This window comes from Sus scrofa, chromosome 14, assembly GCF_054392235.1.
Source record: "Sus scrofa isolate SSC_HxYL_T2T_F1_AM1 chromosome 14, Sscrofa_HxYL_maternal_Yorkshire_Landrace_v2.0, whole genome shotgun sequence".
NCBI classification, from domain to species: Eukaryota; Metazoa; Chordata; class Mammalia; order Artiodactyla; family Suidae; genus Sus; species Sus scrofa.
In genome coordinates this window covers 83,109,753-83,125,784 of record NC_139396.1, presented here as the reverse complement: position 1 = coordinate 83,125,784, position 16,032 = coordinate 83,109,753, and the positions used below count along the sequence as shown (strand labels likewise).

The 16,032-nt window shown below is 39.0% G+C and overlaps 1 protein-coding gene across 11 annotated transcripts in view; it reads right to left on the bottom strand.

Moving 5' to 3' along the window:
• The window catches only part of ZNF25 (zinc finger protein 25), a 30,045-nt gene extending 27,311 nt beyond the window's left edge, over nt 1-2,734 (bottom strand). For 4 of the 11 annotated variants that reach the window (XM_084997009.1, XM_021072377.2, XM_005670992.4 and 1 more), the window contains exons 1-2: nt 2,591-2,734; nt 169-281 (exon numbers count right to left, since the gene is read on the bottom strand). Coding sequence is in view for 6 of the 11 variants with exons in the window: in XM_084997006.1 (XP_084853132.1) it covers nt 169-250 (82 nt within the window). In the remaining 5 variants the exon portion in view is untranslated. Of the gene's footprint in view, nt 1-168; nt 282-2,028 lie in introns of all 11 variants that reach the window. The other 7 variants (XM_084997012.1, XM_005670993.4, XM_084997008.1 and 4 more) reach the window with 4 other exon arrangements.
• Nucleotides 2,735-16,032: the final 13,298 nt, after the last annotated feature.

Sequence of the window (16,032 nt, the reverse complement as noted above, 5' to 3'; positions counted from 1 at the left end):
AGGTCTGCAGACCACAACTTGGACTGCTGTGGTATTCAAACAGTATTCTCCCCGAAGGTGATTTTTAACTATTTCCACTTTTCCAATTTAATATATGGGCTCTCTTTCATAAAACTCACTAAAAACACACATCTGTGAAGTAAAGTAAGAACTAAATAAATGACTCACCCGGAATTTGTTCATTTTCTGCTGCTATTAGGGAAGTAGAAAATATGAAGCCAGACAGAGAAAGTTGGAAGATAGAAGTCATAAGACACCTTATCTTGCAGCTCAGGAATCACCTGTGAAAAATTTACACACAATATTTTAGTAAAAAATAAACCTCTGGGAAAATATCCATTTAGCCATGAGAAGGAATAGGAAGGACCATGATAAAGAAGGATTCACCATTGGTGATGGTGATATAATCTTGATGAATCTGAGACCTTTTTTTTTTTTTTTTTTTTTGTCTTTTTAGGGCTGCACCCGTGGCATACGGAACTTCCCAGGCTAGGGGGTTAAATCAGAGCTGTAGCCACCGGCCTAAACCACAGCCATAGCAATGCCGGATCATTTAACCCACTGAGCGAGGCCAGGGATTGAACCCATGTCCTCATGGATATTGGTCGGGTTCATTGCTGATAAGCCATGACGGGAACTCCAGAATCTTGGACATTTTTGAGTGAATCTAAACATTTCTTTCCTATTGGCCATTTTGAAAATTATGTGTCCATTTACTTGTGTTATTTATAACACAAGAGAATTGAAAATTTAAACTCCAATAATAGCAGATTAGTTAAGCAAGTTATATAATGCATATCCCAAGCATGGAACCCTATGCTGGCACTACAAATGATATTGAAGAGAAGTATCTAGTGATGTGGAAAAGTTTTTAAATTACATGTCATAACAGTTTTTCCTATTAATATTATAAACCCCAGAAAGTTAGAAGGTCTTCAAAGCTCTCAAAAATAAGATGTTTCTTCCCCCTAGATTTCAGTTTCTCCAAGAACCTTGTTTTGACTAAAATATGGTATCCTGGACCAGACTTCAGTTCTATGTTAAGCTCTGCTATTAACAAACTTAGTGACTCTCTGTTTCAATGCTAATATCTTTAACATGAGAAGGAATTAGGTCATTTTGAACAATCATATACTATTCTGATTCTTTAAGTCTGCAATTCAGCACCACAAATCCAACAGTACCCCAGAATTCATTGTCCCTTCTAACCTTGGGTTGGGGCCTAGGGTAAAATTTAATTAGGCCTTGATGAATTCTGACATGGCCATCTAATCTGTGGACAGTGACACAAATCTAACTTCTAAAGTAACAATTTGGCATCATAATCCCAAAACAGGGACTTTATATATGGAGCAAAAGGTAACTAGTTGCCCTAATTCTGAGGTCCTTCTCATATGCAGAAGAAATCATTTCTGGCTGCTCTGGTCCTTACAAAATGCCTACTTAATAAGCCTAGATACACAACCAATCAGAGGCATTATGTCACTTTCATAATATGGAGCATGGATGAAATTGCAGTTTTCATCTTTTACAATCTGTCCTATTCCTCCTTTCTAGAAACTAGTCTCTGGCCTGGACAGAATTCTCAGCTTTTCCAGTAAAACTTAAAATTCAGAGTTTCAAATGTAGTTTAAATTTATAGGTTTAACAGTCATCTGAGAACAGAGACAGGTTAGAAAATGCAGGAAGGGCCTTAATTAACCTTTTACACAGGAGTTCTGAGGAAGACTCAAGGATTTTGAAAATACTACCTGGTAAGATTAGGTCCACTGCACTCCAGTAGTGCTCAGGGACAATCACTGTACTAAATACAACCCAAGACCGGATTTTAGGGTGGGAAACAGCATGAACTACGGAGTAAAACAAGTGAGAATTAAAATCCCACCTACTAAGGCTGGATAAGCTGTTTTATCTCCCTGAACCCTTAGGACTCGAATTCATTAAAATGGAGGTGGTTTATACAGATTCAAAGGAAGATCATGATGATTAAGATGATTAAATGAGCCAATAATGAAAAGAACAGCATACCTTGTAATGATAAAGCAGCTCACCTTTATTGAATCCTTATCATACTTTATATATTCTATCCTATTTAATACAAAAAATGACTCGAAATGTTACTATAATTTTACAGATGAGCATTCGAGTCGTATAGTACCCAGATTAGCCTGCCTATTTATTGGCGGGCGCTGGAGTTGAGCCCGGGTCCTTCGGGCTTTGCAGCGCCGCGTCTCCAGCGGCCTGCCCCGCCGCTGCGCCTGCCCGGACGTGACGGGCTTGGGATCCACGTCACAAACCGCTCTTCCCTCGCGCGTTCGTCCCCGCTACGCCCCGTGCCCCAGGCCTCCTGGAGCCGCCCTTCTCCCGGAGGTCAAGAAACACGGCTTCAGGGGAGGTACCAGACTGCGGACAACCAGCCTCCCCAGCGAGCCCCCATCCTGACTCCCTCCCCAGTCCTTCTCAGAGGGCAGTCTGGCGCTCAGAGGGGGACGGCGGCGGCGACGGCCAGGTTCTCCGATCCCGCGCAGCCGCGGAGGCCCGGCTTCCCCCCGCCCCCGGCCAGGCGCCAGCCGAGAGGCCTCCGACACACCTGCAGCAGCTCGGGCTAGGTTCCTGGCCCGCGCAGGTTCCAGGCCCCGCCCTCTGCGGCGCTGCTCAGACCTGAGGCTCCTGAGTCCTCTCCCCCCCTGCAGCGTGAGACTGAAAATGGCGTTTCCTGAAGGGCGATGGAATTACTCGAATTGCTCATGCGCAGAAGGCTCCCGGCGCCCCACTCTGGAACTACTCTGCCCCGGGGCTTCGCCGACCCTCCACTTTGGGTGACGTCACGAGGTTCGGCCTCGTCTGTTGAGTGAGCGTTTGCCGCCTTTCATTTCTCACCGGTAACTGATTAGAAAAGGCAGCCCATAGTGGGATGCTCTTGAAAACGGAAAACTACTGTGAGGTGGTTCGATGAATATTGATAGTAGTTTAAAGAAAGTACTTGGAACTAAGTAAAGTAGTGCATTCCAAGTAAAACACCCTGTAACAGCTGACTTTATTTTAGGAATTTAGCTTTCAAAGTAATGAAAATGACGCATGAAACGTGATGAAGAGACAATATGAATAAGCTAAAACAGAAGACGAGTCCCACGTATACGACTTTTCAAAAGACAAAAAAAAAAAAAAAAAAAACGCTTGATGAACACTCTTCTGAAATTTGTACTCAAATTTTACACTAATGGTATGTTTAACTATCGTTTCACTAAGGAATGTGTACAGAATATATGCTGATTTCCTGGTCGGTAACTTAATGACATCAGCTTACTCTGTGCCAACAGTAGAAATGAGTTTCCTCTCAAAGCAATTACAAAAATACTAAATTTTTATAAAATTAAATTTTAAAACATGTAGAATCTATATAGTGAAAAATACATATTGGACTATCTATCTATACCAGTTTGCTAGGTAAGAGGTGATGGGAAAATAACTACCCAAATAGTCTCTTGCCAACCCAGAAAATCTCCAAAAATGGAGAAACGAAGACAGTATTTTATTAAATAAGCATTAAACCAGACTGCATTGTGCATTCCAGGCAAACTGCTAATGAGCTTACAAAACCAAAGAAATATAACACTTTTATATAGCCAGGATTTCTATGTTCTAGATTTGTAGGAGGACTTGGCAATATTACTGGCTACACATACTTCATCCTAAATTCTCATGGTAATTGGAGGAGCCGACTGCATTAGTTAATAATTGTCTTTATCCAAACGAAAAGTAAACTTTCTTGTATCTATGACAAGCAAGTAGTTACAAGTTTAGCCAAGAGCTTAGTAGTTTATTACAGACACCAAGAGATAGGGTGCTATCTTCCTTGATGTTTACATTTCAAAGACATGGCTCCAAGGCATTTAAGGAAGGTATTCCTGGATTGTAAAATTTACAAGAGCCTTATTTACTTTTTAAAAAGAATTGCATGCATCTCAAAGGGACAAAAAAAAAAAAAAAAAAAAAAAAAGATTTACAAACACAGGTTTTCTCATGGAAATTGTCTAAGAAAAGAGAGAAGGGCGTTCCCATTGTGGCTCAAAGGTAACTAACCAGACTATTATCTATTAAGATTCGGGTTCAATCCCTGGCCTCGCTTAGTGGGTTAAAGCTCAGGCCTTGCTGTGAGCTGCGGTTTCAGTCTCAGACCACCTAGGATCCCACGTTGCTGTGGTGTAGGCTGGCATCTGTAACTCCAATTTGACTCCTAGACTGGGAACCTACATATGTTTTGAATGTGGCTCCAAAAATGTAGATAGATAGATAGATAGATAGATAGATAGATAGATAGATAGATAAAATAGATATAGCTCACTCCTCAATATGTATCTCTAAAACTAAGTACATTCATTATTATCTTATCCATAGTCAAACTTTAATAATTGTCTTCAAAGGTCTTTTAAAGAGATTTTTCTAACCTAAGCTACAATGCAGTTAAAAACCACAATTTACACTTAGTTGTTATTATAGATAGAGCCTGATCTCCCTGGGTGGGACCGGGTGGGCATTGACAACTCCAGAACTACGAGCCATCCGGAGCCATCTCCAAACCCTTTAATAAATAGGTACCTAGTTATGCTAAGGAGTAACTGCGAAGGATTACAGTAATGTAGATTTTGATTTGTTTGCCCAGCAGAACTCCAGCCAGGACGCTAAGTGTCCTATGCATGCACCACTCCGCCTTGGTCTTGGTCACCCTCCCAGATCTAGAAATTTCGTGAAGCCTGAAATCTCATTGTTTCTGGATTTGTCAACAACTCTTATGATCCTGGTTTCCCACCTTCCCACCTGACTCGAAAGCCGGGAAGTAGAGCCCGGGACCGAGAAGCTAGTCCCTGAAATGACAGACGGGGGTGTCTCAATCTGGAAGAAGTGCTGTTGGGTAGGAGTCCGCCTCAGCTCCTATGGGGTGGCGCGGTCCGTAAGTCTGCAGGAAGGGGGCGCTTGCGCACGCATGGGGTTGTGCTAAGGCCCGGGGGGGGCGGGGGGGCGCTGGTGGGGCGGGGCCGCCTGACTTTATAGACTGGCACAGTTGCTTTGATTCCTAGCTCTGTCATCCGGTGATCTAGGCATTGTCTAGTCTGTCTTTGTCCTTAGTGGCTCTAATTTCTAGGGATCAGTATTCCAAAGGACAAGAAGATGCAGACTTAGGGTTCTGGGTGAAGATTCCAAATATGAATTTGTCCTTTAGTCTTAAGTTCTCAACTCTAGGGAACAAATCAGTTTCTATGAGGTTAAAGAGCTGCAACTCTAGAAACAGAAATCTCACTCAAAAAGAGAACCCCTGGGGCATTTGATCTCTCTCCAAAGTTTCAGAATAGAGATACAGTCCCAGAAAGGGTTAGATCCTAGAACTTCTGGGCACACCAATTCTTTTTTTTTTTTTTTTTTAATTGAAGTATAGGTGATTTACAGTGTTGTCTTAATGTCCGCTGTACAGCAAAGTGATTCAGTTATACATATATACACTCTTTTAAATATTCTTTTCCATTAGGACATTGAATATAGTTCTCTGTGCTATACATAGGAGAGTGGTTTACCCCCTTCATGTATAATTGTTTGCATCTACTAACCCCAAACTCCCAGTCTGACCCACTGCTTCCCCCTTCCCCTCCCCTTGGCAACCACAAGTCTGTTCTCCATGCCTGTGAATCTGTTTCTGTTCTGTAGATATGTTCATTTGTGCCATATTTTAGATTCCACATATAGGTGGTATACAGTATTTGTCTTTCTCTCTGTGACTTCACTTAGTTTGAGAGTCTCTAGTTCCACCTGTGTTGCTGCAAATGGCATTGTTTTATTCTTTTTTATGGCGGAGTAGTATTCCATTGTGTATATGTATCATATCTTCTTAATCCATTCTTCTGTTGGGACATTTAGGTTGTTTCCATATCTTGGCTATTCTGAATAGTGCTGCTATGAACATAGGGATGCATATATCTTTTTGAATTTTAGTTGTGTCCAGATATATGCCCATATGTGGCATTGCTAGATCATATGGCAACTCTATTTTTAGTTTTTTGAAGAACCTCTGTACTGTTTTCCATAGTGACTGTACCTCTACTATGAGATTCTTATGAGAAACTGTAGTTTTGGAAAATAGTTTACAAATAAACCTTGCCTCAAAGCACTTCACTTTGTCTTTTTTGAGAGATTTCTGTAGATTATTTCCCTCAGTGTATAGACAATATTAGTGAGAACCTGGTAAAACAATACAACTTGAGTATTTTTCTGTTGCTAAAGACGTAGTGTTTTTAATTCTTTGGTCTAGTGTAAATTTTTTTTAACTTTTTTATTTTTAATGGCTTTTTGAGATAAAATTTATATACCATAAAATTCTCTTGTTTTACAATTAAATTTACAGAATTTTGCAGGTATTGCCACAGTCTAATTTTAGAACATTTTTATTAGCCCCCCCCAAACCCTCTTGTTGTCAGCAGTCACATTGCATTCCATCTCCATATCCCCCTCCCTCATCTCTAATCCAATTTACTATCTGTCTCTATAGATATGCCTATTCTGGACATTTCATATAAACTGGAGAACATGTAGACTTTTATAATTGGCTTCTTTCACTTAGCGTAATATTTCTGAGGCCCATCTGTATAGGAGCGTGTATCGTACTTTGTCACTTTTTATGACTAAATAGTATTCCATTAAATGTGGCTTGTGTTTGCCCTGAGTAGGGTGGAATTTTGGTTCAAATGTAAAGACACACCAAAAAATTATGAAATGATCCCACATCGTGGGACTTCCTGGGCAGAACAAGCGAGAACACAAAATAGTCTGAAAATGGCTTGAGCAGCTCAAGAAAGAGTAAGGACAAGAGACCCTGGTTTCAGCTGCAGGTAGGGGGCGAGACATCCTGGAAGAGTTCCTTTGTAAGCCTCCTGGGCCTTTTGTGGCATTGTCTAGATATGGAGTTGAATGGAAGGAGGAGTGGGGGTTAGAAAGCTGTTAGTGTCAGACATCAAAAATGGAGTCAGGGTCTTTATTACAATTCACTCCTGAGGTTTGAGAAATGTACTCTGTTTTATTTGATTTTGAAGTTGTTTAAATAAGTTATTATCACATTCTATGAAGCCTGCAGCTTGAAGCGGGTAAGCGAGATGGAGATTCTATTGAATACCTTGTTTAAGAGCTCAGGGTTGTACATTTTAAGAGGTGAAATGAGTGCTCTGGTTACTATCAACAATGTCTAGAACTTCAAAGGAGGTAAGAAGTGTCTTGGCAAGGCCTTATATTGTGGCTTTAGTATGTGCAAAGACATATATGACTTTATATTTTGAGTATCTGTGAGGCAAAATATTCTCAGTTATTCACCAAAGAGGGGCAACTTTGGATAAGGAATTGTTGTTACTGCCATTGAAAAGGCCTTTTTGTCTTTAAGAATATGTAGATAGAGCCGATGGTTGGCCAAAAATTCCAATGATAAGATGACAAGCTGAATTTACCTGTCAACTAAGTTGTAGTCAGCTACAAAGTTAGAGGGCGCAGTCTTCACACAAGACCATCATCTTTTTTTCTGAACCATCTTCAAGTTTTGAGGATCCCCAAAATCACCCTCGAGTTTGATAACTCACTCCCTGAAAACTGTTAAAGTCATGACTATGGCTTACTACAGGAAAGAATATAGATTAAGATCAGCCAAAGAAAGAGACACATAGGGCAAGGTCCAGGAAGATTTCAAATGTGAAGCTTCCATTTCTTCTTCAAGTGGGGAGGCAGTATGCATTATTCTCCAGGCATTGGCATGTGACAGTACGTACATATGGAGTATTGTCAACCAGGAAAGCTCATCCAAGCCTCATTATTCAGGGCTTTTATTGGGGTTCTGTTATATAGGCATGATTGATTGCCCACACAGTTGAGCGTGGTTTGGGGTTGACGATGCTGTGTGATCCAAAACCCTCACCATGAGTCACATTGTTGTTCTTTCTGGCATGGCCAGCCCCCACTCTAAGACTATACAGGTATGGCCAGACACCACCCTAAATCACATTAAGATTATCGCATGAGACCCAAGGCTCTGAGGGAAGCAAAGAAACTACAATCAGCCATAATACACTGAGAACCCAGAGATCACCTCCCAGAAGCCCCAGACCTTCTCTTTGGGGGAGGCCAAATTATTTGTGGCAATAAAGTTCAGCCAATTGTGTTGACCCCTCCTTGAGAGCCATCCTTGATGCTTTTAGGTGTGACTTTTAGGAGTGACGTGGTAATTGCTGTTTCTTCATATGAGTGACCCCAAAAGGCCCATGTATTGAACAGGATACGAGTCTTTCTCCTGAGTGCTCCGTACAATGTAAACCAATACCTGGTTGAGATACAATCAATAGCCACAAGGTAAAATCCGGGATGCTGGTGTCTCTTACAGTTTATGCAGGAATTGAGACACAGGATTCAATTTCAGGCACAAAAAGAGATCTGGGCCAAAACACATGACCCAAACACGGACCTTAGTTCCACACTCCTGTCCCTTAACACCAACTATGTAGAACGCAAACAGAGTGCAATTTTCAGTTTCAGTTAGTTAAATCTATGGCCGAGGCAAGGGCTCAGGATGCACCCCACAAGTGAAGCATAAAACAGCAGAGCTCAAAATACATGCTTCCCATCAGGCAACAAAACCAGTTAGCTAGCCAAAAACAAGAGAAGAAGACCCCCAGTTTGTGGTGGTCATTGCTCCCAGGATGTAAGTGGCCCCACAGAAGACAAATTAAAACAGGTCAGCCTGGCACAGCATTGTAAATCAACTATACTTTAATAATTAAAAAAAAAAAAGTCCACCCCAAATTTGGCTTGGGTGTCGAGATTTGCACTCATTAAGAGGATGTTAAAATATTTTTTAATGACCTCATGGGAATTTCTGGGTAGAGCAGGGTAAGCAACCAAGCTGATCTAGAACTTGCTTGAGTGGCTTGAGAATGAGTTGGAAGGAGTGGCCTGGTTTTTATTGCAGTTACAGTTTAGGGCTGGGAAAGAGAACATACATGTGGGCCAGAGGATGTAAGGATTTTCTTGTCAGTTTGCCTGGATGTGGGGCAGAAGAGAAAGGCAAAAGTGATTTTGAAGCCTATAGCAGTCAAAATTAAAAGCAGAGTCAGACTCTTTATTATAGTGTGAATATACCACCTTTTGTTGATCTGTTCTCCACTTGATGGACAGTTGATGGTTATTTCCATTTTTTTTGCTATAATGAATAATGCTGCTATGAAAGGTTGTATCCAACTTGCTGAATGTAAGGAAAATAGAGGCTAGGCCTGAAAATCCCTTGAGCAGATAAAACGAGATAGGCCACATAAACAAAGCTTAAGTTAGGTTACTTTTATAATATCTCTGATAATCATAAAACTTGAGTCATCTTCCTAAAGTCGCCTAAGATAATCACTTTTAACTAATCTCCTGCTATCTGTAAAACTCCATTGTAATAACTAATCATTGTAAAGGCTAGATTACTTCTCATTGTTCACTTTATAATTCATTCGGTAAGGTCGTGCCTCTGAGCTTCTTAACACTTTTGCTTTGGTCTCCCAGTTCAGTCTGTTCTTTTGTATGCACGATAAACATAAACTCTTATTAAAGTTTTAACTTGATCTGATTTTATTTTTGACAAACTTTTTGTGTGGCTTCCTTTCACTTGGGTAGATAACCTGGGGGTGGCACTGCTGAGTCATATATTAACTCTGTGTCTAACCTTTTGAGAAAAATAGCAGTTTTCCAGTGAGTGTGAACCATTTCACATTCCCAAAAGCACTGCAGGTTGTTTCCAGTTTTTATTCATTCTCATTGAATTGTCTTGGCACCTTTGTTGTAAATCAATAAATGTGAGGTTTGTTTTCTTTTCTGGACTTTCAGTTCTATTGCATTGACATATATGTCTATTATTATTCCAGTGCCACACTGTCATGATTTCTATAGCCTTATAGAAAGTATTGAAATTTCCTTGAAATTCTTTTTCACATCTGTTTGGGCATTCTGGGTGCTTTACATTTTTATGTAAATTTTAGAATTAGCTTGTAAATTTCTGCCCAAAAAAGCAAGTGGGATTTTGATAGGATCATATTGAATCTGTAAATAATTTGGAAAGTATGGAGAATATTGCCATCTTGTATCTTCTCATTCATGAGCATGGAATATCTTTCCACTTATTTTCTTTAATTTTTTAAAAAAAAATATTTTGTAGTTTTCAGTGTAATAAGTCTTGCATTTCTTTTGTTAACTCTATTCCTAAGTATTCTTTTTTAGGCTTTTGTGAATGGAATTGTTTTTCAGATTGTTCATTGCTGGTGTATGTATTGACCTTGTGTACTGAAACATCACTCAACTAGTTTGTTTTAGTAGTTTTCAAAATGATTTTCTTAGGTTTTTCTATGAGTAAGATCACAACGCCTACAGATAAAGATAGTGTTATTTCTTCTTTTCTGATCCAGATGCCTTTTGCTTCTTCTTACCTAATTGCCTTAGCTAATGTTCGGTGTTGGATAATGTTGAATAAATTCTAAATAGTACAGTACATTGTTGAGCAATAAAGTGCTGAATAAAAGTGGTGAGAATGGATGTTTTTCTCTTAATCATGATCTAAGGTGGGAATAAAGTGTTTAACTTTTCACCATTAAACATGATATTTGTTGTAGGTGTTTCATAGATGCCATATATTGAGTTAAGGACGTTTCCTTCTATTCGTACTTTGAGTACTTTTAACATGGAGTGTTGATCATGTGATTTTTTTGTCTTTCACTCTATTAATATGTTGTATTACATTAAGGATTTTTCCAGGTTAAAATTAGCCTTGCATTTCTGGTGTGAACCCCAGTTAGTGATGGTGTGTAATTCTTTTTATATGCTTCTGGATTCATTTTGCTACTATTTGTTGAAAATTTTTGCATCAGTCTGTAGTTTCTTTGCTTTTGATTGTGTGTGTGTGTGTGTGTGTGTGTGCACGCGTGCCTGCCTGCCTATGTGTATTCCAGTAACCCCATAGAATGAGTTAGAAAGTGTTCCATTTCTTCTATTTTAGGGGAAGAATTTGTGAAGAATTGATATAAATTCATCTTTATTTGATAGAATACATCAGTGAAACCATCTAATTCTGGACATTTCTTTTGTTTTTGCTTTGTTTTTGTTTTTTAGGACTGCACCTAGGAACCACCTATGGAGATTCCCAGGCTAGGGGTCTCATCAGAGCTACAGCTGCGGGCCTACATCACAGCCACAGCAATTCGAGCCCTGAGCCACGTCTTCGACCTACACCACAGCTCATCACAACACCAGATGCTTAACCTACTGAGAGAGGCCAGAGATGGAACCTGCATCCTTGTGGTTCCTAGTCAGATTTGTTACCGCTGTGCCACAACGGGAACTCCTGGACATTTCTTTGTTGGAAAGCGACCTACACCACAGCTCATGGCAATGCCAGATCTTTAACCCACTGCGAGAGGCCAGGGATTAAACCTGCCTATTCATGGATGCTAGTCAGATTTGTTTCCACTGAGCCATGATGGGAACTCTCCAATTTTGTTTTTATTTCTCTTGATTACTTAAATAAATAATAGGCTCCAACTTTATTATTTTTTGTCTATTTTTCTTTTTAGTTCTGTCAATTTTTAACCTCACATATTTTGAAACTCTTTTGTTAGGTGCATCCACATTTACTTTTGCCTTGGAGAATTTTCCTTTTATCATTATGTAATATGCATCTTTATTTTTGATAATAAAGGTGTTATCAGTCTATTTGTCTGATATTAATATAGCAGCTTCATCTTTCTTTGGGTTATTGTTTGTATGGTATTTCTTTCTTTTTTTTTAATTATTTTTTTGTCTTTTTGCCATTTCTTGGGCCGCTTCTGTGGCATATGGAGGTTCCCAGGCTAGGGGTCTAATCGGAGCTATAGCTGCCAGCCTACACCACAGCTCACAGCAACGCCGGATCGTTAACCCACTGAGCAAGGGCAGGGATCGAACCCGAAACCTCATGGTTCCTAGTCGGATTCATTAACCACTGCGCCACAACGGGAACTCCTGTATGGTATTTCTTTCTTTATCTTGTATCTTTAACTTTTTATGTTTTTGTAGTTAAGGTAAGTTTATTGTAGCCAGTCCTGTTTTTTCTTTTAAACCCAGTCTAACAATCTCTGTCTTTATCTAATTTGATAAGAACATTCACATTTAATTTGGTTATTGATATGGTGAATTAAAATTTTCCATTTCCTATTTTCTATTTTTTCAATTCTTTATTTTTTTCTTCTCTTGGATTAGTTGCATATTTTTTATTATTCTATTTTAGTCTTTGCTATTGACTTATTATGTATACCTCTCAAGTTTTTAAATAGTTGTCCTAGGGCTTATAATATACATTTTTAGTTCACTGGAGTCTCCTTTCAAATATTAAATTACTTGCTGTTTAGTGTAAGGACCTTACAGCAATATATTCCCAGTTCTCCCCTGTCTTTTGTACCATTATTGCATCATACAGCTTACTTTAACATATGCTATATACACAAAATACAATGCTACTCTATTTGCTTTAAACAGTCAGTTGTCCTTTAGAGCAAGGATCACAGTCTACAGCCATAGGCGAAATTCAGCTTGCTACCTGCTTTTGTAAATGGTTACTTTCACACCACAGTGGTAGAGTTGAGAAATTGCAATATCTATTTATTTATTGTATTTTTAAGGCTGCACCCACAGCATATGGTGTTCCCAGGCTAGGGGTCGAGTTGGAGCTATAGTTGCAGGCCTATACCACAGCCACAGCAACGCCAGATCTGAGCCACATCTGTGACCTACACCACAGCTCACAGCAATGCTGGATCCTTAACCCACTGAGCGAGGCCAGGGATGAAACCTGTGTCCTCATGGGTACTAGTCATTTGTTTGCAGTATTTAATGTATGACCCACAAAGCCTAAAATATTTACTTTCTGGGTCTTTAAAGAAAAAGTTTCCCAAACTTTGCTTTAGAGCAATTAAAAATCAGGGCAGGAAAAATTAATTTAATTTCCCTTTTATTTATTCCATTTCTATCCCTCTTCGCTTTTTTTGTGTGTGTGTGTAGATTCAAGTTTCGCTCTGATATTGAGTTTTCTTAACATTTCTTGTAGGGTAGTTCTGCTGGTGAAGAATTCCTCAAATTTTTTCTGGGAAAGTATTTGTTTTTTGAAGCTATTTTTGATAAATATAGAATTCTTGATTGTTAGCTATTTTCTTCCAGAACCTTAGGGATGTCACTCCATTGTGTTCTAGTTTGCATGGCTTCTGTATTAAAGTATGCTTTAATTGTGCTCTTTATTTCTCTTTTGTAATGTTTCTTTGTTCACTGGCTACCTTCCAGATTTTCTTACTTTCTTTTTTTTTAAAGCAGCTTTAATATGCTGTGCCTAACTGTGCTTTTAGGGGAAATTTATGTTTCTTGGTAGTCTTGAGCTTCTGGAATCTTTGGTTTGTTTTCTGTCATTACTTGAGTTTTTTTTTTTTTTTTTTTTAGGGCCACACCCACAGCATATGGAAGTTCCTGAGCTAGGGGTTGAATCAGAGCTGTAGCTGCCAGCCTACGCCAGTGCTACAGCAACACCAGATCTAAGACACGTCTGCAACTTATACCACAGCTCACAGCAATGCTGGATCCTTAACCCATTGAGAGAGGCCAGGAATCGAACCCATGTCCTAATGGATACTAGCTGGATTCATTACCACTGAGCCCAGAGGGAAATTAATTGAGATAAGTTTTAAGCCACTGTTTCTTAAAATATTTCTTCTATCTCATTCTTTCTTTTTTTTTTTCTGAGTCCCTGCTAATGCATATGTCAGAAAATCTGATTATATTTCACAGCTTTTCAATGTTCTGTCTTCTCTCTCTCCCTTTCTTCACTTCTTCTGCTCTTTGAGTTTCAGTTTGGGTCATTTCTGTTGACCCATCTTCAGGTTCATTTATTCTTTCCTTGACTGTTAACTGCTGCTGAGCCTGTTGAGGACGTTTTTAATGTCTGTGTTTTTTCTGTTACTGTTTTCATTTCTAGCATTTCCATTTAATCATCTCTTTTGAAATTACCCATCTGATTTTGCATGTTTTCCACCATTTCTGTTAGAGTCTTTAATATATTAGTTATAATTACTTAAAATTATGTTAGATGGTTTCAACATCTATGTCATATCTGAATCTGGTTCTGATGATTACTCTGTGTCTTGGTAGTATTTAGTTAGTCTCTTTTCATATGCTATGTAATTTTTGGTTGAAATCCACATATCTTGTGTTAGACTCTACTGAGGTAAATAGATTTTGTTCCCGGAAATGAGCATGACTTTCCTGCTAGGCTTTTAGACTAGGGGTTTGAGTTAATCTAGTTGGGAGTTGGCAGAATTTAAGATATGTTGTTTGTGTTATTACCCTTAGTGCACTACAGGCTTCAAATTTCTGTAAAAACACCTTGTGTTTTAGGATAGGGGTTAGTTTATCAAAGCCATGTCTTTTCCTTTCTGAGTTTTTAGGTTTTCCCTTTGTGCCTCAGAGTCTCTTTGCATGTTTTTATTTATCTCCAGTCCCTCTGTCAGCAGTATTCTATTGGTACTTCTAATTCTAACTTGTTAGCTTGGTGGTGGGAAGTGGTGGGATGATTGTCCTCTCTTGTTCTTGGGGAGGCTCTGTCTATGGGTCTTGGGGGTGTGGCCTTCTTGGTTTTCTTGCCCCTTCTCTAGATGTAGTTGTAAGCCAAGGGCATAATCCTTCCCTTCTCCCAAGAAAAGAGTAAGTGCTCAGTGGAGTTTGTGGAGAAGAAGCCTGTAAGAAAGTGTAAGCCCCCTCAATGTCTGTGGCCCACAGGGGTTTCACAGTCTATTGCAACAGCCCATACGCAGTCCTCATCAATTAATATGCCATGTATTCTGGTGGAATTCGTACCTGTAGTCCAACTGGCAGAGGCAAGAACATACATTTTCCCTCTCCCTACAGGTGTTATCTCTTCTGAATTTTGGGGCACTTGGGTGTTTTGTGTCCTTGGTTCTGATAAATTAGAAAAGAAAGTGAGTCTGAAGTTACCAGGCCCATTTTAAATGTAGGAATGAGAATGATTACTTTTTTTTTCTATATCCTGGGGCAGAAATTGAAATAAACTCATGAGTTTTTAATGCTGCTAATATTTTGTTTATGCTAATTTGCCTCATAATCATAAAGAACATACATCCATCATATTTAAGTCCATAAAGCTTTTCCTCTTCAATTAAGCACAAGCCGTTGACACAAAATAAACTTTTATTTTCTTTCCTAACTGAAGAATACATTTTACATTATTCTAATATTACAATAATGCCTTATTTTTGGAGTTTTTGAGTGTGTTGTGTTCGTGTAGTATTTAACCTTCTGGAGAACAAGAAGGTTTTATTCTTATAATTTACAACAGCTAGGACATTTCAAGGCATAGGGAATTAATAAATTAAAACAAAGGCAGAATTATCAGACACAACTTAGAATAGATTTACAAGGAGATCCTGCTGAGTAGCATTGAGAACTTTGTCTAGATACTCATGCTGCAACAGAACAAAAGGTGGGGAAAAAATGTAATTGTAATGTATACATGTAAGGATAACTTGATCCCCTTGCTGTACAGTGGGAAAATAAAATAAAAAAAATTTTAAAAAAGCATATTTAAAAAATTATTTTTCTTTTACAAAATCTGATGTGAAATAATGTACGTAGTAGGCATATCATAACATCTAAACTCTCAAGAGTGAACCTAGTAAGAATTCGTTTCCATACATCTTTTCCGTGCCAGTCCAGTTCTGAACTCTTCAGACTGAGCAGAAATGTGCTGTTCTAGGGGTCATTGTCATTTGGAGATGTGACTGTAGATTTCACCCAGGAGGAATGGAAGCACCTAGACCCTTCTCTGAGGATGCTGTATAGGGATGTGATGCTGGAGAACTACCACAATCTTGTCTCAGTGGGTAAGCAAAATTTTCATAATCAAACTGCAAATAGCATGCATTTTATTTCTTAGATACCAAAACT